Source organism: Salvelinus alpinus, chromosome 29 (genome assembly GCF_045679555.1).
Source record: "Salvelinus alpinus chromosome 29, SLU_Salpinus.1, whole genome shotgun sequence".
Lineage (NCBI taxonomy): Eukaryota > Metazoa > Chordata > Actinopteri > Salmoniformes > Salmonidae > Salvelinus > Salvelinus alpinus.
In genome coordinates this window covers 33,690,395-33,717,203 of record NC_092114.1, presented here as the reverse complement: position 1 = coordinate 33,717,203, position 26,809 = coordinate 33,690,395, and the positions used below count along the sequence as shown (strand labels likewise).

General features: G+C 44.7%; 1 protein-coding gene across 1 annotated transcript; it reads left to right on the top strand.

Moving 5' to 3' along the window:
- The first annotated feature begins 1,225 nt into the window (after positions 1–1,225).
- Positions 1,226–26,712, top strand: LOC139558539 (dysbindin-like). Its single transcript, XM_071373713.1, has 4 exons — positions 1,226–1,571; positions 13,685–13,888; positions 15,315–15,440; positions 25,820–26,712. Exons 1-4 carry the CDS (start codon positions 1,526–1,528, stop codon positions 26,026–26,028), a joined length of 585 nt encoding a protein of 194 aa, XP_071229814.1. The 5' UTR covers positions 1,226–1,525; the 3' UTR covers positions 26,029–26,712.
- The last annotated feature ends 97 nt before the right edge of the window (positions 26,713–26,809 follow it).

Genomic DNA, 26,809 nt, shown 5'->3' with positions numbered 1-26,809 from the left:
AGTATAATAGTGAATCTACGATTACAGAATTATTCATCAGAAAAACAAACAACCAATACACAGTCCTGTATGTCCTGAGAAAATGAGTCATTAACGTGTGAACCAATATGTGTTTTCATATCCCATTAACTATGTCCAGTTGGTGCTCCCCTCCCCTTTCATAATCACCCCCTAGCTAATTGAGGATCTTCATAAGTAATAATATAACATTTCCTGCTCCCTCCGGTCCCTCTTGTATGCATTGGTAAAAAGCTGTTGATAGTGGTGCAGGATGTTGTAATAGTTGTATAGACTGAGCCAGGCCTTGAGCTATCTGAGTCATGAGGACTGAGGCCAGTGTTGACATTATGATGATAGAGGGTTATTAGCTGCGCGTTATGAGGGAGGAGAGAAGAAAGGCTAATTATTGGCCGGATGTTCAGCCTTATTGTGACTATGACAACACACATCATATCAGAGGTTCTTTTACTCCTCATCTCTCTCTGACACACACACACACACACACACACACACACACACACACACACACAATTTGCCTCTATCTTCCTCTCCCTGTTCTGAGTGCAGCTCCCCCTCACATGGGGCTCCCGAGTGGAGCTGCGTTCTAAGGCACTGCATCTCATGCAAGAGGCGTCACTACAGTCCCTGGTTTGAATCCAGGCTGTATCACATCCGGCCGTGATTGGGAGTCCCATAGGGCGGTGCACAAGGGCCCTGCGCTGTCATTGTAAATAAGAATTTGTTTTTAACTGACTTTCCTAGTTAAATAAAGGTCAAATAAAAAAATATATATATGACTGTGGCTAAGGGTTCAATCCCAGCTCCTAGCTGTGTGATTGGTACATTCCTAGCTTCTAGCTGTGTGATTGGTACATTCATAGCTCCTAGCTGTGTGATTGGTACATTCCTAGCTCCTAGCTGTGTGATTGGTACATTCCCAGCTCCTAGCTGTGTGATTGGTACATTCCTAGCTCCTAGCTGTGTGATTGGTACATTCCCAGCTCCTAGCTGTGTGATTGGTACATTCCCAGCTCCTAGCTGTGTGATTGGTACTTTCCCAGCTCCTAGCCGTGTGATTGGTACATTCCCAGCTCCTAGCCGTGTGATTGATACATTCCCAGCTCCTAGCCATGTGATTGGTACATTCCCAGCTCCTAGCCGTTTGATTGGTCCATCTCCAGCTCCTAGCCATGCTGAAGCCTCTCTGTCTCCACAGCCAGACCAGTCAGCCTGCAGGCAGCAGCTCTATACTTTCAGACAGCCAGTGTGTGTCGGGGAGAACATTGCTGCCGTGTTTCTGTGTGAGAGAGATTGTGTGTGTGTAATATTATATGTGCGTGTTTGCGTGTGTGAGTGTATGTGTGAGTTAGTGGTTAAAGCAGCCTCTTAGGATGAGAGGCAGAGAGAGACAGACGGTGTTGTGATTGAGAGTTGGCAACATCGCCTCTCTGCCGCCTCACCCAGTCCTCATCCTGCCCTCCTCTCCTCTCTCTTTCCTCTGGCTCTGATCTACAACACCGCTGGGATGTCTTCTTCTCCAGGATCCATGGACGGCAGCCAGAGGAATAGCTGTAGGTACCCACCATAGATATACATCCAGTATATATGTGTATGGGCACAGGGCTCTAGTTCTATATCTATGGTACCGATGCCAGCTTGTCTTGGTTTATTTATTTGTTTTTTGTTTGTGTCGTGATGTCTACACGCTAAGGTATCGGGGACTAGCAGATGTTGATCCATGCTTGATTATTAGATATTTTTGATATTTGTGGGTATGTGTCTTCTCTTTCCTGGTAGACTATTTTTTATCTTGCTTTCTTTTCTAGTTTTCATGGTCACAGTTGTCACGAAAATGTATTTTTTGGGGTGGTGGTAGATTAATCTCTAAACGTGTTGGATTTAGTTTAAAACGTGTGGATTTAATTTCAAACATGTATGGAATTAATATCAACATTATTTGATTTCAAACGTTTGGAGTGAAGAGGATAAGATGCAAGCCTTCAACCACAACTGAACACATACAGTAATAATCAGACAGATACATGTGTTATTAATGAATAACACAAAGTCTGGGTGTGAAATTATTGGTGCTGTAGCCTCCAGTCATTGATGGGCGATGTCAATCATTGTGACAGCTCAGTGTGGGCACGCACGCACGCACGCACGCACGCACGCACGCACGCACGCACGCACGCACGCACGCACGCACACACACACACACACACACACACATACACACACACACACACACACACACACACGATGACAGAATGTCTTAGTTGAGGCATGGATCAGACCTGTTGGAGCAGGCTTTTTGTTGCTTTTTATTGCTTTCATTATTATTGCACTCCCCACTTCCCTCCTCCTTCTGCCCTCCCATCCATCCATCCCCCTCCTCCACATCCACTCCCTCCACTTCTCCCCCACCATGTTCTCCTCCAGCACAAGGTGCACCTGTGTAATGATCGTGCTGTTTAATCAACTTCTTGATATGCCACACCTGTCAGGTGGATGGATTATCTTGGCAAAGCAGAAATGCTCACAGGGATGTAAACAAATGTGTGCACAACATTTGAGAGAAATAAGCTTTCTGTGCTGATGGAACATTTCTGGGATCTTTAATTTCAGCTCATGAGACATGGGATAACACTTCACATGCTGAGGTTATATTTGTGTTAAGTATATAATCAAACATATTCTCTGCAGCAGTAATCATTACAATTTTGAAAACTATTGTGCAACACGCTGGGACAATACTGACATTCATAGAATGAAATACAACATAAAATGCGAAGTATGTCCTGAGACTCTCATGTCTCATGGTGTATTAACACAGCCACTCACTTTGAGTGCAGAAGAAGATTGGATGGTTTCCGGGGGATGGTTTGACCGTGTTTAGGAAAGAGATGGGACAGAGTTAGGACAGGACAAGACAGAGATAGGACAGGAGAAAGATAGGACAGGACATAGTTAGGACAGGAAAGAGTTAGGATAGGACAGAGTAAGGACAGGACAGAGTTAGGACAGGACATAGATAGAACAGAACAGAACAGTTAGCGCTGGGTTAGCGCTGGTTGTCCATCGGCCTTGAGAACGCTGCAAGAAGGAGGAGGAGGAAGACATCCATCTTGCACAATCTGTTAATTGTTCATAAATGTGTTTAAAATATGAGTTACTTAAGCAGTAAGGCCCGAGGGGGTGTGATATATGGCCAATATACCACGGCTAAGGGATGTTCTTATGCATGACGCGACGTGGAGTGCTAGAACACAGTCCTTAGCCGTGGTATATTGGCTATATATCACAAACCCCCCGAGGTGTCTTATTGCTATTATAAACTGGTTACTAACGTAATTAGAGCAGTAAAATGAAATGTTTTGTCATACCCGTGGTATACAGGGGGCGACAGGTAGCCCAGTGGTTAGAGCGTTGGACCAGTACCCGAAAGGTTGCAAGATCAAATCCCCGAGCTGACAAGGTAAAAATCTGTCGTTCTGCCCCTGAACAAGGCAGTTAACCGCAATGTGGATTTGAAAATAAGAATTTGTTCTTAACTAACTTGCCTAGATAAATAAAGATAAACAATACAGTCTGATATACCACAGCTTTCAGGGCTCAAACCACGCAGTTTATAATATGATTTATACAACAGGTGGGTCTAATCCTGATTGGTTAAAAGCGCATTCCAGCTGGTGTCTATTCCACAAATTACCACCGGCTAAATCTTTGATGTTAAAATGCCTATTTACTCTGTTCCATCTGACTGCGTAATCCACTGTCTCATCAGGCAGGGAAGTAAGGAACTTCATCTCCACTATAAAAAGCATCTAGACATCTGACATTTCTTTTAGATGAACATTTCCTTTTCAACAGCGGGGTTTGTATAAACATGGCTGTCTGTCTCTCTGACTTTTGCAACATTGTTTCAATATTCAAATGAGATCTCCAGCTGTCCCATAGTAATGAACGTGTTGGGGTCGGGAGTCGGGACGAGACAGACAGGCAGGCAGGCAGGCAGAATGAACATGCGATTGTTTAATGGCAGTGAATGTTTAATGCTCTAACAGAGTGTTGTTAATTTGGCTCTGCCAGCTCTCTCTTTAGGATGTTGAGTGGACCTAACAGTAGAGAGACTCAGTTTGCCCCCAGGTTCCCACTCCTACGCTCTCCTTGTCTGCACAAACCAAAGTAAAATGCAGATAGCCTGGGCACTGTGTTCCAATGAGTATTGTAGTGGAAACTCCTCTGTGAATGTGTACGTGTGTGTGTGTGTGTGTGTGTGTGTGTGTGTGTGTGTGTGTGTGTGTGTGTGTGTGTGTGTGTGTGTGTGTGTGTGTGTGTGTGTGTGTGTGTGTGTGTGTGTGTGTGTGTGTGTGTGTGTGTGTGTGTGTGTGTGTGTGTGTGTGTGTGTGTGTGTGTGTGTGTGTGTGTGTGTGTGTGTGTGTGTGTGTGTGTGTGTGTGTGTGTGTGTGTGTGTGTGTGTGTGTGTGTGTGTGTGTTTGCTTTGCCATAATCAGTATAGCTTCTGTACGTACGCTGGATGCAAATGAAGCTATTCAACAAAGCAAACAAAGACAGAGTAGTCTTGTTGTTCTGGCGCCCCCCTCATTGTCATTTACCGGTTCGCTTTGTCATGAGCAGCTCACCATCAGTTCCCTTTGTAATGAGACGCTCAATAAGTTAATTAAATTAATCTTGGGTGACAGATGAGCGATGCTGCTATCCCTATCCCTAACCCTAGCTTCATATCCACATGCTGGTTTACCCTAACCCTAACCCTAGTCTCAACCACAACCCTAACCCTAGGTTCATGTCAACATCCCAGTTACAACCCTAATCCTGGTTCTGTATTAACCATATCCTCAACCACAACCGTACCCTAGCTTCATGTCCACATCCTGGTTCAACATTAACCCTATCCTCAACCACATCCAAGATGGCGTAGCAGTAGGACATGGTGTTTATCCTTGTCTTATCCAGTGTAAATAGCCGGTCTTCTTCGTATATATCTTAATCTCATTTCTATCTACAAACTAAATATACTTTCCTGCAACCCGCCTCACCCAATGTGGTACGGATCTGCTATTTTTATTCCATCAGGAGCTAGCCAGCTAACTAGCTCCTAGTCTTTGTTAGCCACGGCTAGCGGTCTTCACCTTTTTCTTGGTCACCAGCCAGCCAGCCAGCCTTAGCTCGAACAACACCTGCCAGTCTGCTCAGCGCAATATCAACCCAGAGCATATCGGACTGCTTCTCTCGACCAATCACCGGATTCCTGCCACTCTGGATCATTACACCGGATCATCGCAGCTAGCTAGCTGCAAACGAGTGGCTACTGTTAGCTAACGCCTCTGTCCCGATGCAAGCACCAGCTAGCCTTGAGCTAGTCTCGAGCTAGGCCCATATACCAGCTAATTATAGGGCTATTCTAGGGCCTCCTTTGCCAATTGCTCTGGACCCTTTATTGTTGACACGGAGCCCCGCCGATCCATCACGACTGGACTGTCGACGTGATCGCCCGATGTGATCTCAACAGGCTATTCTGTTACGATGTCGCCGAAGAACCATCTACTAGCCCCGGCCCGCTAGCTTTTCTGAACGCTGTGTCCCCTGCTCGCCTAGTGTAGTAGTGACTACCGAACGGCACCCTGTCTCACCTATTGCTGCTCTTTTGACCCTATGATCACTCGGCTACACAGCTGATGCCCTGGACTGTTTCAATAACGCGGTACCTCATTTTGTTTACCTGTCGGGCCCCAGCCTCGAACTCAGGTCCTGTATGTACCTAACTGACCCGCTCTGCCCATTCATCGCCATTTACCCGTTGTCTTAGCTCTCCTGATCAACACCTGTGTTTGCTTTATGCATCTCTCTAATGTCAATATGCCTTGTCTACTGCTGTCTTGGCTAGTTCTAATTGATTTATTTCACTGTAGAGCCCTCAGTCCTGCTCAACATGCCTTAGATAGCTCTTTTGTTCCACCCCACACACAAGCGGAGACCTCACCTGGCTTAACTGGTGCCTCAAGAGACGAAGCCTCTCTCATCGTCACTCAAAGCCTAGGTTTACCTCCACTGTACTCACATCCTACCATACCATTGTCTGTACATTATGCCCTGAATCTATTCTACCACGCCCAGAAATCTGCTCCTTTTATTCTCTGTCCCCAACGCACTAGACGACTAGTTGTTATAGCCTTTAGCCGTACCCTTATCCTACTCCTCCTCTGTTCCTCTGGTTATGTAGAGGTTAACCCAGGCCCTGTAGCCCCCGGTTCCACTCCTATTCCCCAGGCACTATCATTTGTTGACTTCTGTAACCGTAAAAGCCTTAGTTTCATGCATGTTAACATCAAAACCCTCCTCCCTAAGTTTGTTTTATTCATTGCTTTAGCACACTCCGCCAACCCTGATGTCCTAGCCGTGTCTGAATCCTGGATTAGGAAGGCCACCAAAAATTCTGAAATTTCCATCACCAACTACAACATTTTCCGCCAAGATAGAACTCCCAAAGGGAGTGGAGTTGCAACCTACTGCAGAGAGAGCCTGCAGAGTTATGTCATGCTATCCAGGTCTGTGCCCAAACAGTTCTACTTTTAAAAATCCACCTTTCCAGAAATAAGTCTCTCACTGTTGTCGCTTGTTATAGACCCCCCTCAGCCCCCAGCTGTGCCCTGGACACCATATGTGAATTGATTGCCCCCCCATCTATCTTCAGAGTTTGTACTGTTAGGTGACCTAAACTGGGATATGCTTAACATCGAGCCATCCTACAATCTAAGCTAGATTCCCTCAATCTGACACAAATTATCAAGGAACCTACCAGGTACAACCCTAAATCCGTAAACACGGGCACCCTCATAGATATCATCCTGACCAACCTGCCCTCTAAATACACCTCTGCTGTCTTCAACCAGGATCTCAGCGATCACTGCCTCATTACCTTTGTCCGTAATGAGTCCGCGGTCAAACGACCACCCCTCATCACTGTCAAACACTACCTAAAACACTTCAGCGAGCAGGCCTTTCTAATCGACCTGGCCCGGGTATCCTGTAAGGATATTGACATTCCGTCAGTAGAGGATGCCTGGTTATTCTTTAAAAGTGATTTCCTCACCATCTTAAATAAGCATGCCCCATTCAAAACATTTAGAACTAGATATAGCCCTTGGTTAACTCCAGATTTGACTGCCCTTGACCAGCACAAAAACATCCTGTGGCATACTGCATTAGCATCGAATAGCGCCCGAGACATGCAACTTTTCAGGGAAGTTAGGAACCAATATACACAGGCAGTTAGGAAAGCAAAGGCTAGCTTTTTCAAACAGAAATTTTGCATCCTGTAGCACAAACTCCAAAAAGTTCTGGGACACTGTAAAGTCCATGGAGAATAAGAGCACCTCCTCCCGTTGCCCACTGCACTGAGGCTAGGAAACACTGTCACCACCGATAAATCAACGATAATCAAGAATTTCAATAAGCATTTTCTACGGCTGGCCATGCTTTCCACCTGGCTACCCCTACCCCGGTCAACAGCTCTGCACACCCCACAGCAACTTGCCCAAGCCTCCCTATTTCTCCTTCACCCATATCCAGATAGCTGATGTTCTGAAAGAGCTGCAAAACCTGGACCCCTACAAATCAGCTGGACTAGACAATCCGGACCCTCTCTTTCTAAAATTATCCACCACAATTGTTGCAACCCCCCTAATGCCTGTTCAACCTCTCTTTTGTATCGTCTGAGATCGCTAAAGATTGGAAAGCTGCTGCGGTCATCCCCCTTTTCAAAGAGGGAGACACTCTAGACCCAAACTGTTACAGACCTATATCTATCCTACCCTGCCTTTCTAAAGTCTTCGAAGCCAAGTTAACAAACAGATCACTGACCATTTCGAATCCCACCATACCTTCCCCGCTATGCAATCTGGTTTCCAAGCTGGTCATGGGTGCACCTCAGCCACGCTCAAGGTCCTAAATGATGTCATTATCGCCATCGATAAAAGACAATACTGTGCAGCCGTCTTCATCGACTTGGCCAAGGCTTTCAACTTTGTCAATCACAGCATTCTTATCGGCAGACTCAACAGCCTTGGTTTCTCAAATGACTGCCTCGCCTGGTTCACCAACTACTTCTCCGATAGAGTTCAGTGTGTCAAAACAGAGGGCCTGTTGTCTGGACCTCTGGCAGTCTCTATGGGGGTGCCACAGGGTTCAATTCTCGGGCAGACTCTTTTCTCTGTATACATCAATGATGTCGCTCGTGCTGCTGGTGATTGTCTGATCCACCTCTACGCAGACGACACCATTCTGTATACTTCTGGCCCTTCTTTGGACACTGTGTTAACTAACCTCCAGACGTGCTTCAATGCCATACAGCTCTCCTTCCGTGGCCTCCAACTGCTCTTAAATGCAAGTAAAACTAAATGCATGCTCTTCAACCGATCGCTGCCCACACCCGCCCGCCCATCTAGCATCACTACTCTGGACGGTTCTGACTTAGAATATGTGGACAACTACAAATATCTAGGTGTCTGGTTAGATTGTAAACTCTCCTTCCAGACTTAGATTAAGCATCTCCAATCCAACATTAAATCTAGAATCGGCTTCCTATTTCGCAACAAAGCATCCTTCACTCATGCTGCTAAACATACCCTCGTAAAATGGACTATCCTACCGATCCTTGACTTCGGCGATGCCATATTCCTCAAATAACATCCCAACTAAAAAAATGTTGTAAGTTGTTAAATATGCAATTTAAAAGAGAGGCCGTCATCAATTAACATTCCTAGATATTTATATGAGGTTACAGTCTCAATCTCATTGCCCTGACAGGTAGTAATATGTGAAAGGTTCAGAGGTCTATTTCTTGTTTTAGAAAACACCATTCATTTAGTTTTGTCACTATTGAGGATAAGCTTCTATTGACACAAGGTATGTTGAACAGTATAAAAAGCGGTTTGCAAGTTCTGGAAAGCTTGTGAGGGACGAGGCACAACAATAAATAACAGTATCATCAACATAAAAGTGAGTTGCGCATTTTGCACATTTTTGTCTAAATTATTTATATAAATAGTGAATAAGAGGGGACCAAGTACAGAACCCTGGGGCACACCATTACAGACAGACAATTTAACAGACATGAGCCCATCAAATTGAATGCACTGAGTTCTATCACACAGATCATTAGCAAACCATGCAACGGCATGCTCTGAAGGACCTATGCTCGACAATCTCTGCCTCAGTATAGCATGATCAACTGTATCAAAAGCCTTAGAGAGATCAATAAAAAGTGTTTGTTGTCAAGGGCTTCAGTGATATCATTTAAAACCTTCATGGCTGCTGTAATTGTGCTCTGCTTTTTCCTTATATGTAAGTGGTTCAGCTATGAAATCAGCTGCCTGTTTTAGAAAGCAGGGCTCAAGATGATCAGTACCTGCAGGCTTTCTCTGATCTAAGGATTTCAGGGCTTTATGTACCTCCTGCACTGAGAATGGCAAAAAGCAAAAAGTTTGACCAGCTCTCACTGGTTCATCCACACAGGGTTGTACAGAGACAGAGGATACTGAATCAAACAGCCTACCAGATGATACAAAGTGCTCATTGAAACAATTCAGCATTTCAGTTTTGTTCTATACAGCAAGTCCTTCAATACACATGACGGTAATTCATTAACATTACTGTTACCAGACATGACATAAACTTAATAGCCTTCCAAAACTTTCTAGGGTCATTCAGGTTATCAGTGGTAACAGACATAAAATATTCAGACTTGACCTGCCTGAGAAGAAAATAACACTTGTTTCGTAGTTGCCTAAAAAGAAGCCAATCAGCATCAGAACATGATTTCCTTGCTTTAGCCCAGTGTCACACCCTGGCCTTAGTTATCTTTGTTTTCATTATTATTTTAGTTAGGTCAGGGTGTGACATGGGGAATGTATGTGTTTTGGTTTGTCTAGGGGTTTGTACGTTTAATGGGTCAGTGTCTTGTCTAGGTGTTTGTATGTCTATGGCTGCCTAGATTGGTTCTCAATTAGAGGCAGCTGTGGTTTATTGTCTCTGATTGAGAGCCATATTTAAGGCAGTCATAGGCATTTGGGTTTTGTGGGTAATTGTCTATGTTGAACGTTTGTTGCTTGTGTATGCACCTACGTCGTTAGCTTCACGGTCGTTTTTTGTTTTTGTTTAGTTTGTTATCAGTGTTCGTTTCGTATTTTTTCCTTTCTCTAAATAAAGGAGAATGTATTTTGCACACGCTGCGCCTTGGTCCTCTCTCTCTCCGCAAGACGATCGTGACACCCAGGCTAGATTACGTTTGCAGATTACACTGCTACAACTGTCAAGAATGTGACGTTTGTCAGGCCTGTAGTTCTTTCTTTGAGTGGAAATCTGCCTTTTAAATGTATGAGGATGCCTTGCATCATGCTGAAAAATTATATATTTTTTAATCCAATAATAGACAATCGTTTGAGCTGATGCGTTTCAGAAGAATAAAGGAGGGAAACTGTCAGCATTGTCCTGTATTGTGAGTAATGTGTCCTCGTAAATGATGTGTATTGCTAATCTGTTGCCTCTGTTGTGGGATGTGCTTGCATTAGCCTTCTTTCCACTAGTGGTCTAGACGAGGCAGCTCGACTGTCTAGTCGCAACATTCTAAATGCAGCGCTGCAATCACATAATGATGTCCAGCTAAATAGGGGCCCAACCAAAACCCTCTCACAGAATGCTAATATACTTTTACTGCTTACATGCTTCACCGGTGCACCTTGGTCATCCATTTTCATTACAACCCATTAAGAGTTATTATGCAGTAATAGTAGTACATACACCTCTCTTTATTGGTTAGGGTGGAAGATGTTTGGAGGTAATACTAATGTCTATAAATACAGATTTTTCCATCAGTCAACATACAAATATCTTATTTGACAGCATATACGGTGACTAACATGATTCAATTATCTTGGCACAGTGCACATGACTCATTTCATATTTATAACATGCGTGCAGTTTTATTATGTCAAGATGAGTAGAGACACAATCTACAAGGGCAGAATATCATTATTTCTCAGGGTTAACAAAGTCGGAGCCAAGCAACCACGGTAATGAATCACACTGGAGTCCCTTAGGACACTCACTACCTTTAATTAATCCTCAAACAAAACACGACCCACACATGTATGCACTTAAACACACACACACACACACACACACACACACACACACACACACACACACACACACACACACACACACACACACACACACACACACACACACACACACACACACACACACACACACACACACACACACACTTCTGAAAAGAGTGGAAGGAACACAACAGACTCGGCAGCACACATACAACGAGAAAGAGTGGAAAGGCAAGAGAGTGATGGAGAGAAAGAGGGGTAGCTAAAGAAAGAAAGGGGGAGAGACTGGGGATAGCTGCTGATAATGGGGACATCAACTGCACACTCTCTCTTTCTTTCTCCTTCTCTATCTATCCCAGTCTCTCTCTTCCTTTCTCTGTCTCTCTCTCCCTTTCGTGTCTTATATAACGGTCTTTCCCTGTCTGGGATAAACAGTCAGCTGAAGTGACACTGTGTCATCTAAACCTGCACGCTCTGTCATCGTCCAGACAGACAGAGATGGTTAGTTGCTGCTCTGTCATCGTCCAGACAGACAGAGATGGTCAGTTGCTGCTCTGTCATCGTCCAGACAGACAGAGATGGTCAGTTGCTGCTCTGTCATCGCCCAGACAGACAGAGATGGTCAGTTGCTGCTCTGTCATCGTCCAGACAGACAGAGATGGTCAGTTGCTGCTCTGTCATCGCCCAGACAGACAGAGATGGTCAGTTGCTGCTCTGTCATCGCCCAGACAGACAGAGATGGTTAGTTGCTGCTCTGTCATCGCCCAGACAGACAGAGATGGTCAGTTGCTGCTCTGTCATCGCCCAGACAGACAGAGATGGTCAGTTGCTGCTCTGTCATCGTCCAGACAGACAGAGATGGTCAGTTGCTGCTCTGTCATCGCCCAGACAGACAGAGATGGTCAGTTGCTGCTCTGTCATCGTCCAGACAGACAGAGATGGTCAGTTGCTGCTCTGTCATCGTCCAGACAGACAGAGATGGTTAGTTGCTGCTCTGTCATCGTCCAGACAGACAGAGATGGTTAGTTGCTGCTCTGTCATCGTCCAGACAGACAGAGATGGTTAGTTGCTGCTCTGTCATCGTCCAGACAGACAGAGATGGTTAGTTGCTGCTCTGTCATCGTCCAGACAGACAGAGATGGTTAGTTGCTGCTCTGTCATCGTCCAGACAGACAGAGATGGTCAGTTGTTGCTCTGTCATCGTCCAGACAGACAGAGATGGTTAGTTGCTGCTCTGTCATCGTCCAGACAGACAGAGATGGTCAGTTGCTGCTCTGTCATCGTCCAGACAGACAGAGATGGTCAGTTGCTGCTCTGTCATCGTCCAGACAGACAGAGATGGTTAGTTGCTGCTCTGTCATCGTCCAGACAGACAGAGATGGTCAGTTGCTGCTCTGTCATCGTCCAGACAGACAGAGATGGTTAGTTGCTGCTCTGTCATCGTCCAGACAGACAGAGATGGTCAGTTGTTTCTCTGTCATCGTCCAGACAGACAGAGATGGTTAGTTGCTGCTCTGTCATCGTCCAGACAGACAGAGATGGTCAGTTGTTTCTCTGTCATCGTCCAGACAGACAGAGATGGTTAGTTGCTGCTCTGTCATCGTCCAGACAGACAGAGATGGTCAGTTGCTGCTCTGTCATCGTCCAGACAGACAGAGATGGTCAGTTGTTGCTCTGTCATCGTCCAGACAGACAGAGATGGTCAGTTGTTGCTCTGTCATCGTCCAGACAGACAGAGATGGTCAGTTGCTGCTCTGTCATCGCCCAGACAGACAGAGATGGTCAGTTGTTGCTCTGTCATCGTCCAAACAGACAGAGATGGTCAGTTGCTGCTCTGTCATCGTCCAGACAGACAGAGATGGTCAGTTGCTGCTCTGTCGTCGCCCAGACAGACAGATATGGTCAGTTGTTGCTCTGTCATCGCCCAGACAGACAGAGATGGTCAGTTGCTACTCTGTCATCGCCCAGACAGACAGAGATGGTCAGTTGCTACCCAAAGGCCCAAGGTCTAGGGCAACTGACATCTAACTAGTGTATATGGGATGCTGTACACACACATGTAATCCACGCTAGTAACCATTCATTGTAATTTGAGTGCAGTCAAAACGTGATTTCCTGTGTTTTATATATATTTCCACATTATGAGGTTGGAATACTGTGAAATTGTGAAATTTATTTTAGTGTAAGAGCTGTTTGAAAAGACCGCCTAAAATTTCATCCTGTTTAGGTGGGACGGAGTTTTGGCCTGCCTGGTGACTAGACCAATAAGAAAGAGAGTTCCTAACCTTTCTGCCAATAACAGCTAGTTTTCACTTTTTCCCTCCCCACTCAGACCAGTCCCGGAAAGTCCTAGCAAAATTCTTGCTTTAGAAACTGCTTGTTGCTAAGAAGCTATTTTTGTTTCTTTTTGACCATTTTAATTTAAAACAAATACAGTAAGATACTTAATTTTTACTCAGAAATGATTTACTATTGAAATAAAAAACGTCTGCAATGGACCTTTAAATGAAAAATGTAAATATCTCGGCTCTGTGTAGCAAAGAAGGTGCCACCCCAGGTGAAGGAGGCGGAGCCTGCCCAGGTGAAGCCAAAGGAGGTGGAGCCTGGCCAGATTAAGCTAAAGGAGGCGGAGCTTGCCCAGGTGAAGATGAAGGAGAGGCAGAAGTTCTTTGAAGAGGCATTCCAGCAAGACATGGATCAGTATCTGTCCACCGGCTACCTGCAGATCAGTGAGAGGAGAGGTGAGAGCCCCACATTAACGCCTTGTCATCTTCAATGGAGAAGTACGGTCCCAGTGACAGATGGGTTGTGTGTATGTACTGGCGCATTTCCAATGAGGATTTACCCCAGTGTTTTACCCAAAAGGCTCAGACATTTTTTTTTTGTCTTACTGGGCCATGGCTCCAGCGGACCTGCAGACCTGCACCTTCTCACAAAGCAACATATTTGAATGATGCAAAGGTTGTTGATTCTACGTACCAGAAGTCTTTAGTATCACACTCCTGATGGAAACACAATGACAGCTCACATTAACATAAAACACTGGCGACCCACTGGTGTGGGGGTAAGTCTCATTGGAAAAGCACCCTTTGTGTGTGTATGTGTGCGTGGGTGCGTGCATGTGTGTGTGGGGCTGGGTAATAACAGTTCAAATCAAATCAAACTTTATTTGTCACTTGCGCCGAATACAACAGGTGTAGACTTTACCGTGAAATGCTTACTTACAAGCCCTTAACCAACAGTGCAGTTCAAGAAAGAGTTAAGAAAATATTGACCAAATACATTAAAGTAAAAATTATAAAAAAGTAACACAATAAAATAACAATAACGAGGCTATATACAGGGGCTACCGGTACCGAGTCAATGTGCGAGGGTACAGGTTAGTCAAGGTAAAGTGTACATGTACAGTAGGTTGGGCTGAAGTGACCATACATAGATGATAAACAGTGAGTAGCAGCAGTGTAATAACAAATGGAAGGGGATGTCAATGTAAATAGTTCGGGTGGCCATTTGATTAATTGTTCAGCAGTCTTATGGCTTGGGGGTAGAAGCTGGAGCCTCTTGGACCTAGACTTGAGGCTCCGGTACCGCTTGCCAAGCGGTAGCAGAGAGAACAGTATATGACTTTGGTGACAATTTGACAGTTCCCTCTCTCTCTTTACTCTGCACACCCTGCTGCCCTGCCCTGCTCTCCTCGTATCCTTGAGGTACGCCTTCTCAGCTGTCAATCATACCTCACAGTGCACTGTGTGTTTGTGACGCATGCAACACGTGATCTTAACACCGGTATTACAACAGATTCTGCTCCTGCAAGGTGATGAATCCAGGACATGTATAGAACCTGGATAGAACCTTACAGACACCAGCCTGGAATCATTTCAGACAGGATAGAACCCTACACTCCAGCCTGGAATCAATTTAGACAGGATAGAACCCTGCAGACTAGCTAGCTAGCATGCAAGATTTTGTTGTGGATTCCAAGATTACCCAGTTTTAGCCAAGAGCAGTTCGATGGTTTTGGCAAGGTTATTTCTTCTTTAGTGTGTTTGAGAGTTTTAAAACATAAAAAGGCTCTTCCTGGACTCAGCCCCTTGCCGTTGCATTCTTGGTTTTGTATGCGTTGGTGACTAACACCTGTGTTTTGCTGCTCAGGGGCTTGCTGCTTAGGAAGCTTTTCGTCCATGGAGGTGAACGTGGACATGCTGGAGCAGATGGACCTGTCTGACCATGAGAGTCTTGACGTCTTCCTCTTCTCTGGGGGAGAGGACAACAACGCTGCCTCCCCCATGCTAGGTATGACACACAGACCAAGACACACACTCAAACAGACATGCACAGTCGGACCATCAAATAATTAGGATATACAGTCGTGGCCAAAAGGTTTGAGAATGACACAAATATTAATTTCCACAAAGTTTGCTGCTTCTGTGTCTTTAGATATTTTTGTCAGATGTTACTATGGAATACTGAAGTATAATTACAAGCATTTCATAAGTGTCAAAAACTTTTATTGACAATTACATGAAGTTGATGCAAAGAGTCAAAGAATATACAAAGAATATGCAAAGAATATACTTTTTCAAGACCTCTGCAATCCACACTGGCATGCTGTCAATTAACTTCTGGGCCATATCCTGACTGATGGCAGCCCATTCTTGCATAATCAATGCTTGGAGTTTGTCAGAATTTGTGGGTTTTTGTTTGTCCACCCGCCTCTTGAGGATTGACCACAAGTTCTCAATGGGATTAAGGTATGGGGAGTTTCCTGGCTATGGGGAGTTTCCTGGCTATGGACCCAAAATATCGATGTTTTGTTCCCCGAGCCACTTAGTTATGACTTTTGCCTCATGGCAAGGTGCTCCATCATGCTGGAAAAGGCATTGTTAGTCACAAAACTGTTCCTGGATGGTTGGGAGAAGTTGCTCTAGGACGATGTGTTGGTACCATTCTTTATTCATGGCTGTGTTCTTAGGCAAAATTGTGAGTGAGCCCACTCCCTTGGCTGAGAAGCAACCTCACACATGAATGGTCTCAGGATGCTTTGCTGTTGGCATGACACAGGACTGATGGTAGCGCTCACCTTGTCTTCTCCGGACAAGCTTTTTTCCGGATGCCCCAAACAATCAGAAAGGGGATTCATCAGAGAAAAGGACTTTACCTCAGTCCTCAGCAGTCCAATCCCTGCACATTTTGCAGAATATCAATCTGTCCCTGATGTTTTTCCTGGAGAAAAGTGGCTTCTTTGCTGCCCTTCTTTACACCAGGCCATCCTCCAAAAGTCTTCGCCTCACTGTGCGTGCAGATGCACTCACACTTGCCTGCTGCCATTCCTGAGCAAGCTCTGTACTGGTGGTGCCCCGATCCCACAGCTGAATCAACTTTAGGAGACGGTCCTGGCACTTGCTGGACTTTCTTGGGCACCCTGAAGCCTTCTTCACAACAGTTGAACCGCTCTCCTTGAAGTTTTTGATTTTCCGATAAATGGTTGATTTAGGTGCAATCTTACTGGCAGCAATATCCTTGCCTGTGAAGCCCTTTTTGTGCAAAGCAATGATGACGGCACGTGTTTCCTTGCAGGTAACCATGGTTGGCAGAGGAAGAACAATGATTCCAAGCACCACCCTCATTTTGAAGCTTCCAGTCTGTTATTCGAACTCAATCAGCATGACAGAGTGATCTCCAGCCTTGTCCTCGTCAACACTCACACCTGTGTTAGCGAGAGAATCATTGACATGATGTCAGCTGGTTCTTTTGTGGCAGGGCTGAAATGCAGTGGAAATGTTTTTGGGGGATTCAGTTCATTTGCATGGCAAAGAGGGACTTTGCAATTAATTGCAATTCATCTGATCACTCTTCATAACATTCTGGAGTATATGCAAATTGCCACCATACAAACTGAGGCAGCAGACTTTGTGAAAATTAATATTGGTGTCATTCTCAAAACTTTTGGCAACAACTGTACATTACTCTTACAGAATTTCCACCTGGGTGAGGATATTGGACATTTTATCAAAACCTATTGGATGACAACTTGTTTTTAACTAGGACAGAATCATTTATAAGATACTTTTTCAGACATAATATAGTTACAGCAGATACCCTTATTGTATGGGACACTTTTAAATGTGCCTTTAGGGGCCATGCAATTCAAATCAAATCAAATGTTATTGGTCAAATACACATGGTTAGCAGATGTTAATGCGAGTGTAGCGAAATGCTTGTGCTTCTAGTTCCGACAGTGCAGTAATATCTAACAAGTAATCTAACAATTCCACAACAACTACCTTATACACACAAATGTAAAGGGATGGAATAATAATATGTACATATAAATATATGGATGAGCGATGGCCGAGCGGCATAGGCAAGATGCAATATATGGTATAAAATACAGTATATACATTTGAGATGAGTAATACAAGATATGTAAACATTATTAAAGTGACTAGTGTTCCATTTATTAAAGTGGCCAATGATTTGAGTCTGTATGTAGGCAGCAGCCTCTGTGTTAGTGATGGCTTTTTAACAGTCTGATGGTCTTGAGATAGAAGCAGTTTTTCAGTCTCTCGGTCCCAGCTTTGATGCACCTGTACTGACCTCGCCTTCTGGATGATAGAGGGATGAACAGGCAGTGGCTCGGGTGGTTCTTGATATTTTTGGCCTTCCTGTGACATTGGGTGCTGTAGGTGTCCTGGAGGACAGGTAGTTTGCCCCCGGTGATGCCTTGTGCAGACCACATCACCCTCTGGAGAGCCTTGCAGTTGATGGCGGTGCAGTTGCCGTACCAGGTGATGATACAGCCCGACAGGATGCTATCAATTGTGCATCTGTAAAAGTTTGTGAGGGTTTTAGGTGACAAGCCAAATTTCTTCAGCCTCCTGAGGTTGAAGAGGCGCCAAGGTGGACCAATTCAGTTTGTCCGTGATGTGTACGCCGAGGAAGTTAAACCTTTCCACCTTCTCCACTGCTGTCCCGTCGATGTGGATAGGGGGGTGCTCCCTCTGCTGTTTCCTGAAGTCCATGATCATCTCCTTTGTTTTGTTGACGTTGGGTGAGAGGTTGTTTTCCCGACACCACACTCCGAGGGCCCTCACCTCCTCCCTGTAGGCTGTCTCGTCATTGTTGGTTATCAAGCTCACTAGTGTTGTGTCGTCTGCAAACCTGATGATTAAGTTCGAGGTGTGCATGGCCATGCACTCATGGGTGAACAGGGAGTACAGGAGAGGGCTGAGCACGCACCAATGTGGGGCTCCGGTGTTGAGGATCAGCGAAGTGGAGATGTTGTTTCCTACCTTCACCACCTGGGGGCGGCCTTTCAGAAAGTCCAGGACCCAATTGCACAGGGCGGGGTCGAGACCCAGAGCCTTAATTTTAATGAGCTTGGAGGGTACTATGGTGTTGAATGCTGAGCTGTAGTCAATGAACAGCATTCTTACATACGTAGGTAACGTAGGTATACTTCTTGTCCAGATGGGATAGGGCAGTGTGCAGTGTGATGGCGATTGCATCGTCTGTGGACCTGTTGGGATTGTATGCAAACTCAAGTGGGTCTAGCGTGGCAGGTAAGGTGGAGGTGATATGATCCTTGACTAGTCTCTAAAAGCACTTTATGATGACAGAAGTGAACGCTATGGGGTGTTAGTCATTTAATAGTTCAGTTATCTTTGCCTTATTTGGTACAAGAACAATGGTGGCCATCTTAAAGCACGTGGGGACAGCAGACTGGGATACTCATCTTTCAAATTTAGGTCAAAATAATTAATATTTTTCCCCCAACACTGTCCTAGCAGAGAGGCCACCACCCCCCACCCAGAAGCAAGACACTTAAACACTGAGGGCAGCAGCTCACAGGCCACATAAGGGCCAGAGTAGGAGCTAAGACACTGAACAGACCGAAACCCTGAGAGGATGGGAGCTAAGACACTGAACAGACCGAAACCCTGAGAGGATGGGAGCTAAGACACTGAACAGACCAAAACCCTGAGAGGATGGGAGCTAAGACACTGAACAGACCGAAACCCTGAGAGGATGGGAGCTAAGACACTGAACAGACCAAAACCCTGAGAGGATGGGAGCTAAGACACTGAACAGACCAAAACCCTGAGAGGATGGGAGCTAAGACACTGAACAGACCAAAACCCTGAGAGGATGGGAGCTAAGACACTGAACAGACCAAAACCCTGAGAGGATGGGAGCTAAGACACTGAACAGACCAAAACCCTGAGAGGATGGGAGCTAAGACACTGAACAGACCAAAACCCTGAGAGGATGGGAGCTAAGACACTGAACAGACCAACACTGAGCGGAATATATGCTATGCACTGGATGCATGGAGGAAGAGATGCGTAATTTATGTTTCCTGTATTTTCATCCTTTTCTGTAAAGAAATAACTCCATGTTGAACACTGTGGTTACAGTATTATTCCCCCCAAAATAAACATTTCACCCTGAAATTAGTCACCCATGATTCACCAAACAATATTTTGAAAGAGGAAGCAAATTCTTTAAGCACATGTTTTCGTTTCAGTCTTCTCCATCTCCACTAACCGAAGATAATTGTAAGGATTAAAAAAATTCTAATAATGTAAAATTAAAAGCTGTACAGAAAGATTAATATGAATGGCAAATTACAGAAGAAGAACTTCTTAATGCAATTAAATCCTTTAAGTCCAGGAAAACTCCAGGGCTGGATGGCCTACCAGTTGAGGTATACCAAACCTTTTTAGATGTACTCAGAGGACCGTTCTTAGCATGTTTTAACCACTCCTATAAAATTGTAGATTATTAAATACTCATTATTACTGAAACAGGACCCAAGTGATAAATATAAAGATTCAGTCTATTTAAAAAAATGAAGGCTCCTTACACATCAGTGTTGTGATAGAAACATTTTTACAAAATGCATAGCACATAGAATTAAAAAGGTAATGTCAGATATTATTCATCCTAATCAGACAGGGTTTTTACATGGACGATATATTGAAGATAATTCCGTATAAGACTGGAAATACTGGAAACAATAGAACACTATGAAAAATCTGGGAAACCAGGCCTGGTATTCATAGCTGACTTTGAAAAGGATTTTAATAAAGTACGACTGGAATTGATATATAAATGCCTGGAATATATACATTTAGGGGAATCTTGTTTACAATAGGTTAAAGTTATGTATAGTAACCCTAGGTGTTAAATAGTAAATAATGGCTACTTCTCAGAAAGTATTAAACTGTCAAGAGGAGTAAAACAAGGTTTTCAACTATTGGCATATCTATTTATTATGGCCATCGAAATGTTACCTATTAAAATCAGACAATAATATCAAGGGGCTAGAAATCCATGGCTTAAAAACGAAGGTGTCATTGTATACTGATGATTCATGTTTTCTTTTAAATCCACAATTTGGATCCCTCCACAGCCTCATATAAGATCTAGATATTTTTTCTAACCTCTCAGGATTACAACCAAAGTGTGCTATATTACATATTGGATAACTAAAAAAGACAACTTTTACATTACCGTGTAGTTTACCAATACAATGGTCTGACTTGGAGGTGGACATACTCAGTATTTATATCCCCAAAGAAAGAATGGATCTCACTACAATATATTGTTTATAGAAAGTTAGCAAAAATAGATAAGATCGTGCTACCATGGAAAGGAAAATACCTGTCTATTTGTGGAAAAATCACCCTGATTAACTCTATATCACAGTTTACCTATTTTCTTAAGGCCTAGCCTACACCTAGCTACTTGTTTTTTTAAATTATATGAGCAAAAAATATTCCATTTTATTTGGAACGGCAAGCCAGACAAAATTAAACGGGCCTATTTATATAATGAATATGAATTTGGAGGGCAGAAATTATTAAAAATGAAAGCATTAGACTTCTCACTAAAGGCTTCAGTCATACAAAAGTTACACTTAAATCCAACTGGTTCTCTAGCAGATTAGTCAAAATTGCCTTATTTAAGAATAGCCTTTTTCCCTTTTTTCAGATTACAACCTCTCACTTTCGGTTATTTGAAAATGAAATAATCTAAAAAAATATCGCTATAAAGTTGCTTGCAATGTCAGTTTAATCCACCAGAAAAGACAGAACAAATGTTACTGTCACGCCCTGACCTTAGAGAGCCGTTTTATTTCTCTATTTGGTGAGGTCAGAGTGTGATGTGGGGTGGGCATTCTATGTTTTGTATTTCTTTGGTTTTGGCCGAGTGTGATTCCCAATCAGAGGCAGCTGTCTATCGTTGTCTCTGATTGGGAATCATACTTAGGTAGCCTGTTTTCCCACCTATGTTGTGGGATCTTGTTTTTTGTTAGCTCTGTGAAGCCTGCAGAACGTGACGTTCGTTATTCCTTTTGTTGTTTTTGTTTGGTGTTCTGAGAAATTAAAGAATCATGAACACCTACCACGCTGCACCTTGGTCCACTTCTTCAGACGGACGTTACAGAAGATCCCACCACAAAAAGACCAAGCAGCGTTTTCTGGAGGAGTGGACATGGGAGGAGATACTGGAGAGCAAGGGACCCTGTGAGCAGGCTGGAGAATATCGCCATCCTAAGGAGGAGATGGAAGCAGCTAAAGCGGAACGGTGAAGATACGAGGAGTTGGCACGACGAAGCATGCACGAGAGGCAGCCCCCAAAAATGTTTTGGGGGGGCACACGGGGAGATTGGCGGAGTCAGGATATAGACCTGAGCCAACTCCCCGTGCCTACCGCAGGGAGCACACAGCCCGGTGCGCTCGGAGCCAGCTCTCCGCAAGTGCCACGTTAGAGTGGGCATCCAGCCAGAGCGGATTGTGCCAGCTCAGCGCTCTTGGTCTCCGGTGCGCCGTTTCGGCCCATGGTATCCTGCGCCGGCTCTGCGCACAGTGTCTCCGGTATGCTGTGACAGCTCAGTGTGTCCTGTGCCTGCGCTCCGCACGTGCCGGGCTAAAGTGGGCATTCAGCCACGAGGAGCGGTGCGAGTTCTAAACACCAGATCTCCAGTGCTCCCCCACAGCCCGGTTCGACCTGTGCCTGCGCTCTGGAGGTGCCGGGCTAAAGTGGGCATTCGGCCTGGAAGAGTGGTGCCAAGGATAAGCACCAGATCTCGAGTGCTCTCCCACAGCCCGGTTCATCCTGTGCCTGCTCCACGGGTCAGTCAGGAGCCTGCAGCGACGGTCTCCAGTCCGGGGCCTGCAGCGACGGTCTCCAGTCCGGGGCCTGCAGCGACGGTCTCCAGTCCGGGGCCTGCAGCGACGGTCCCCGGTTCGGAGCCTCCAGTGACGGTCCCCGGTCCGGAGCCTCCAGAGACGGTCCCCGGTCCGGAGCCTCCAGAGACGGTCCCCGGTCCGGGGCCTGCGGCGAGGGTCCCCGCTCCGGGGCCTGCGGCGAGTGTCCTCAGTCCGGGGCCGGCGGCGAGGGTCCACGCACCGGAGGCGCCACCAAGGTGGGGGGAGCCAGAGGTGGAGCGGGGGCTACGCACCGAACCGGAGCCGCTGCCAAGGGTAGATGCCCACCCGGACCCTCCCCTATAGGTTCAGGTTTGCGGCCAGGAGTCCGCACCTTTGGGGGGGGGGGGGGGATACTGTCATGCCCTGACCTTAGAGCCGTTTTATTTCTCTATTTGGTGAGGTCAGGTTGTGATGTGGGGTGGGCATCACCAAAATTGGTTTAAAAAAACTGTGATAAATAAAAAAGTATACCAGTTTCATTTGAGGACCAACAAATGGACAGCTGTGCCATATAGATAGCAAAATCGTTGGGAAGAGATTTTCGATTTACCGATTCCATGGCACATGGTTTATGAACTGACACACAAAACGACACTGGATTTAAAACTTAGAATTTTTCAATTTAAATTATTATACAAAATTCTTGCAACCAATAGAATGTTATATATATGGGGAATACAACCATCCCAGCTCTGCAGATTTGGCTGCGAAGAGACAGAATTATTAGATCATTTGTTTTGGTACTGTCCATATGTAGCTTGTTTTTTGCATATAGGTTCCGCACTTTTGTGAAACATCACAGCACAGTTGAAAAATAAATGGCAAATAGAAATCAAAACTGGATGGTCTTCAGAGATAGATGGGAGGGGTTGAGGGCAGCTGAAGGGTGGGACTAAAAACAAACTAAATCTATTGTAAAATATACTGTGTCTGTAAAATGTACATAGTATGTATGAGCTGGAAGTAGAAGCCTAAGTGTTGTTGTACATTAGTTTATTCCAATTAGGGGAGGGGTGGTAATGTTAGGGGAAAATAATAAAGGAACATATATTTTAAAAATATATATTTTATATACACTACCAGTAAAAAGTTTTAGAACACCTACTCAGTCAAGGGGTTGTCTTTATTCTTACTATGTTCTACATTGTAGAATAATAGTGAAGACATCAAAACTATGAAATAACACATATGGAATCATGTAATAACCAAAACAGTGTTAAACAAATCAAAATATATTTTAGATTTTAGATTCTTCAAAGTAGCCACCCTTTCTTTGATGACAGCTTTGCCCACTCTTGGCATTCTCTCAACCAGCTTCACCTGGAATGCTTTTCCAACAGTCTTGAAGGAGTTCCCACATATGCTGAGCACTTGTTGGCTGCTTTTCCTTCACTCCGCGGTCCGACTCATCCCAAACCATCTCAATTTAATTGAGGTCGGGGGATTGTGGAGGCCAGGTCATCTGATGCAGCACTCCATCACTCTCCTTCTTGGTAAAATAGCCCTTACACCGCCTGGAGTTGTGTTGGGTCATTGTCCTGTTGAAAAACAAATGATAGTCCCACTAAACCCAAACCAGATGGGATGGAGTATCGCTGCAGAATGCTGTGTAGCCATGCTGGTTAAGTGTCCCTTGAATTCTAAATAAATCACAGACAATGTCACCAGCAAACCACCATCACACTTCGTCGTCCTCCATGCTTCATGGTGGGAACCACATATGCAGAGATAATCCGTTCACCTATTCTGTGTCTCACAAAGACACGGTGGTTGGAACCAAAAATCTCAAATTTGGACTCATCAGAGCAAAGGACAGATTTCCACAGGTCTAATGTCCTTTGCTCGTGTTTCTTGGTCCAAGCAAGTCTCTTCTTCTTATTGGTGTCCTTTAGTAGTGGTTTCTTTGCAGCAATTCGACCATGAAGGCCTGATTCAAACTGTCTCCTCTGAACAGTTGATGTTGAGATGTGTCTGTTACTTGAGCTCTGTGAAGCATTTATTTGGGTGCAGTTAATTGCCGATTTCTGAGGCTAGTAACTCTAATGAACTTATCCTCTGCAGCAGAGGTAACTCTGGGTCTTCCTTTCCTGTGGCGGTCCTCATGAGAGCCAGTTTCATCATAGCGCTTGATGGTTTTGCGACTGCACTTGAAACTTTCTTCAAAAGTTCTTCAAATTCTCCGGATTGACTGACCTTTATGTCTTAAAGTAATGACGGAGTATCGTTTCTCTTTGCTTATTTTAACTGCCATAATATGGACTTGGTCTTTACCAAATAAGGCTGTCTTCTGTGTACCAACCCTACCTTGTCACAACACAGCTGATTAGCTTGAAAGCATTAAGAAGTAAAGAAATTCCACAAATTAACTTTTAACAAGGCACAACTGTTAATTGAAATGCATTCCAGGTGACTACCTCAAATCAAATCAAAGTTTATTTGTCACGTGCGCTGAATACAACAGGTGTAGACCTTACAGTGAAATGCTTACTTACAGGCTCTAACCAATAGTGCAAAAATGGTATTAGGTGAACAATAGGTAACTAAAGAAATAAAAACAACAGTAAAAAGACAGTGAAAAACAGTAGCGAGGCTACATACAGACACCGGTTAGTCAGGCTGATTGAGGTAGTATGTACATGAATGTATAGTTAAAGTGACTGTGCATATGATAAACAGAGTAGCAGCAGCGTAAAAGAGGGGTTGGAGGCGGGGCGGGGCACACAATGCAAATAGTCCGGGTAGCCATTTGATTACCTGTTCAGGAGTCTTATGGCTTGGGGGTAAAAACTGTTGAGAAGCCTTTTTGACTTAGACTTGGCACTCCGGTACCGCTTGCCATGCGGTAGTAGAGAGAACAGTCTATGACTGAGGAGGCTGGGGTCATTGACAATTTTTAGGGCCTTCCTCTGACACCGCCTGGTGTAGAGGTCCTGGATGGCAGGCAGCTTAGCCCCAGTGATGTACTGGGCCGTACGTACTACCCTCTGTAGTGCCTTGCGGTTGGAGGCTCATGAAGCTGGTTTGAGCGAATGCCAAGCATGTGCAAAGCTGCCATCAAGGCAAAGGGTGGCTACTTTGAAGAATCTCAAATATAAAATATATTTAGATTTGTTTAACACTTTTTTGTTTACATGATTCCATATGTTATTTCATAGTTTTGATGTCTTCACTACTATTCTACAATGTAGAAAATAGTAAAAATAAAGAAAAACCCTTGAATGAGTAAGTGTGTCCAAACTTTTGACTGGTACTGTATAATGGGGATTGGAAATTATGCAGACAATTACATTGATGGAAGCCACAACCAATCTGCAATATTAAATCTACACCCACCCCAATAATAAAAAAATGTAAATGTATTTTATAAACAGACATGCACAGTAAACAGCAACTTCCTAGTTTGATTGATTCCCTAGCACTGCATAAAATGTCTCTCCTCCGTATGTCTCTCAGGTCCAGATGTTGACTCGTTAACCACAGAGATCACCCTGCAGGTTCCCACCCAGGCTGAGCTAGGAAACAAGCTGTCCTCCCTCTCCTCCACATGCACTGACAGCCAGGACACCGAGGCTGGGGACGATGACGAAGAGGATGAAGGGGGCAGGGAGGACAGCAGCCAATGTCCTGTTGGGGTGCAGAGGTTCCCCCCAACACTGTCCTAGCAGAGAGGCCACCACCCCCCACCCAGAAGCAAGACACTTAAACACTGAGGGCAGCAGCTCACAGGCCACATAAGGGCCAGAGTAGGAGCTAAGACACTGAACAGACCAAAACCCTGAGAGGATGGGAGCTAAGACACTGAACAGACCGAAACCCTGAGAGGATGGGAGCTAAGACACTGAACAGACTGAAACCCTGAGAGGATGGGAGCTAAGACACTGAACAGACCAACACTCTGAGAGGATGGGAGCTAAGACACTGAACAGACCGAAACCCTGAGAGGATGGGAGCTAAGACACTGAACAGACTGAAACCCTGAGAGGATGGGAGCTAAGACACTGAACAGACCAAAACCCTGAGAGGATGGGAGCTAAGACACTGAACAGACTGAAACCCTGAGAGGATGGGAGCTAAGACACTGAACAGACTGAAACCCTGAGAGGATGGGAGCTAAGACACTGAACAGACCAAAACCCTGAGAGGATGGGAGCTAAGACACTGACCAGACCAACACTCTGAGCGGAATATATGCTATGCACTGGATGCATGGAGGAAGAGATGCGTAATTTATGTTTCCTGTATTTTCATCCTTTTCTGTAAAGAAATAACTCCATGTTGAACACTGTGGTTACAGTATTATTTCCCGAAATCTCTTGACTTGGTAATAAATATTTCACCACCCTGTACTACCATTTCTCATACTGATACTTTAATGTTATTTCAGAATGAAATGAAAGTGGAATAGAATGACCCTGTTTCATAGTCTCCCTCCAGGAGTCTGTT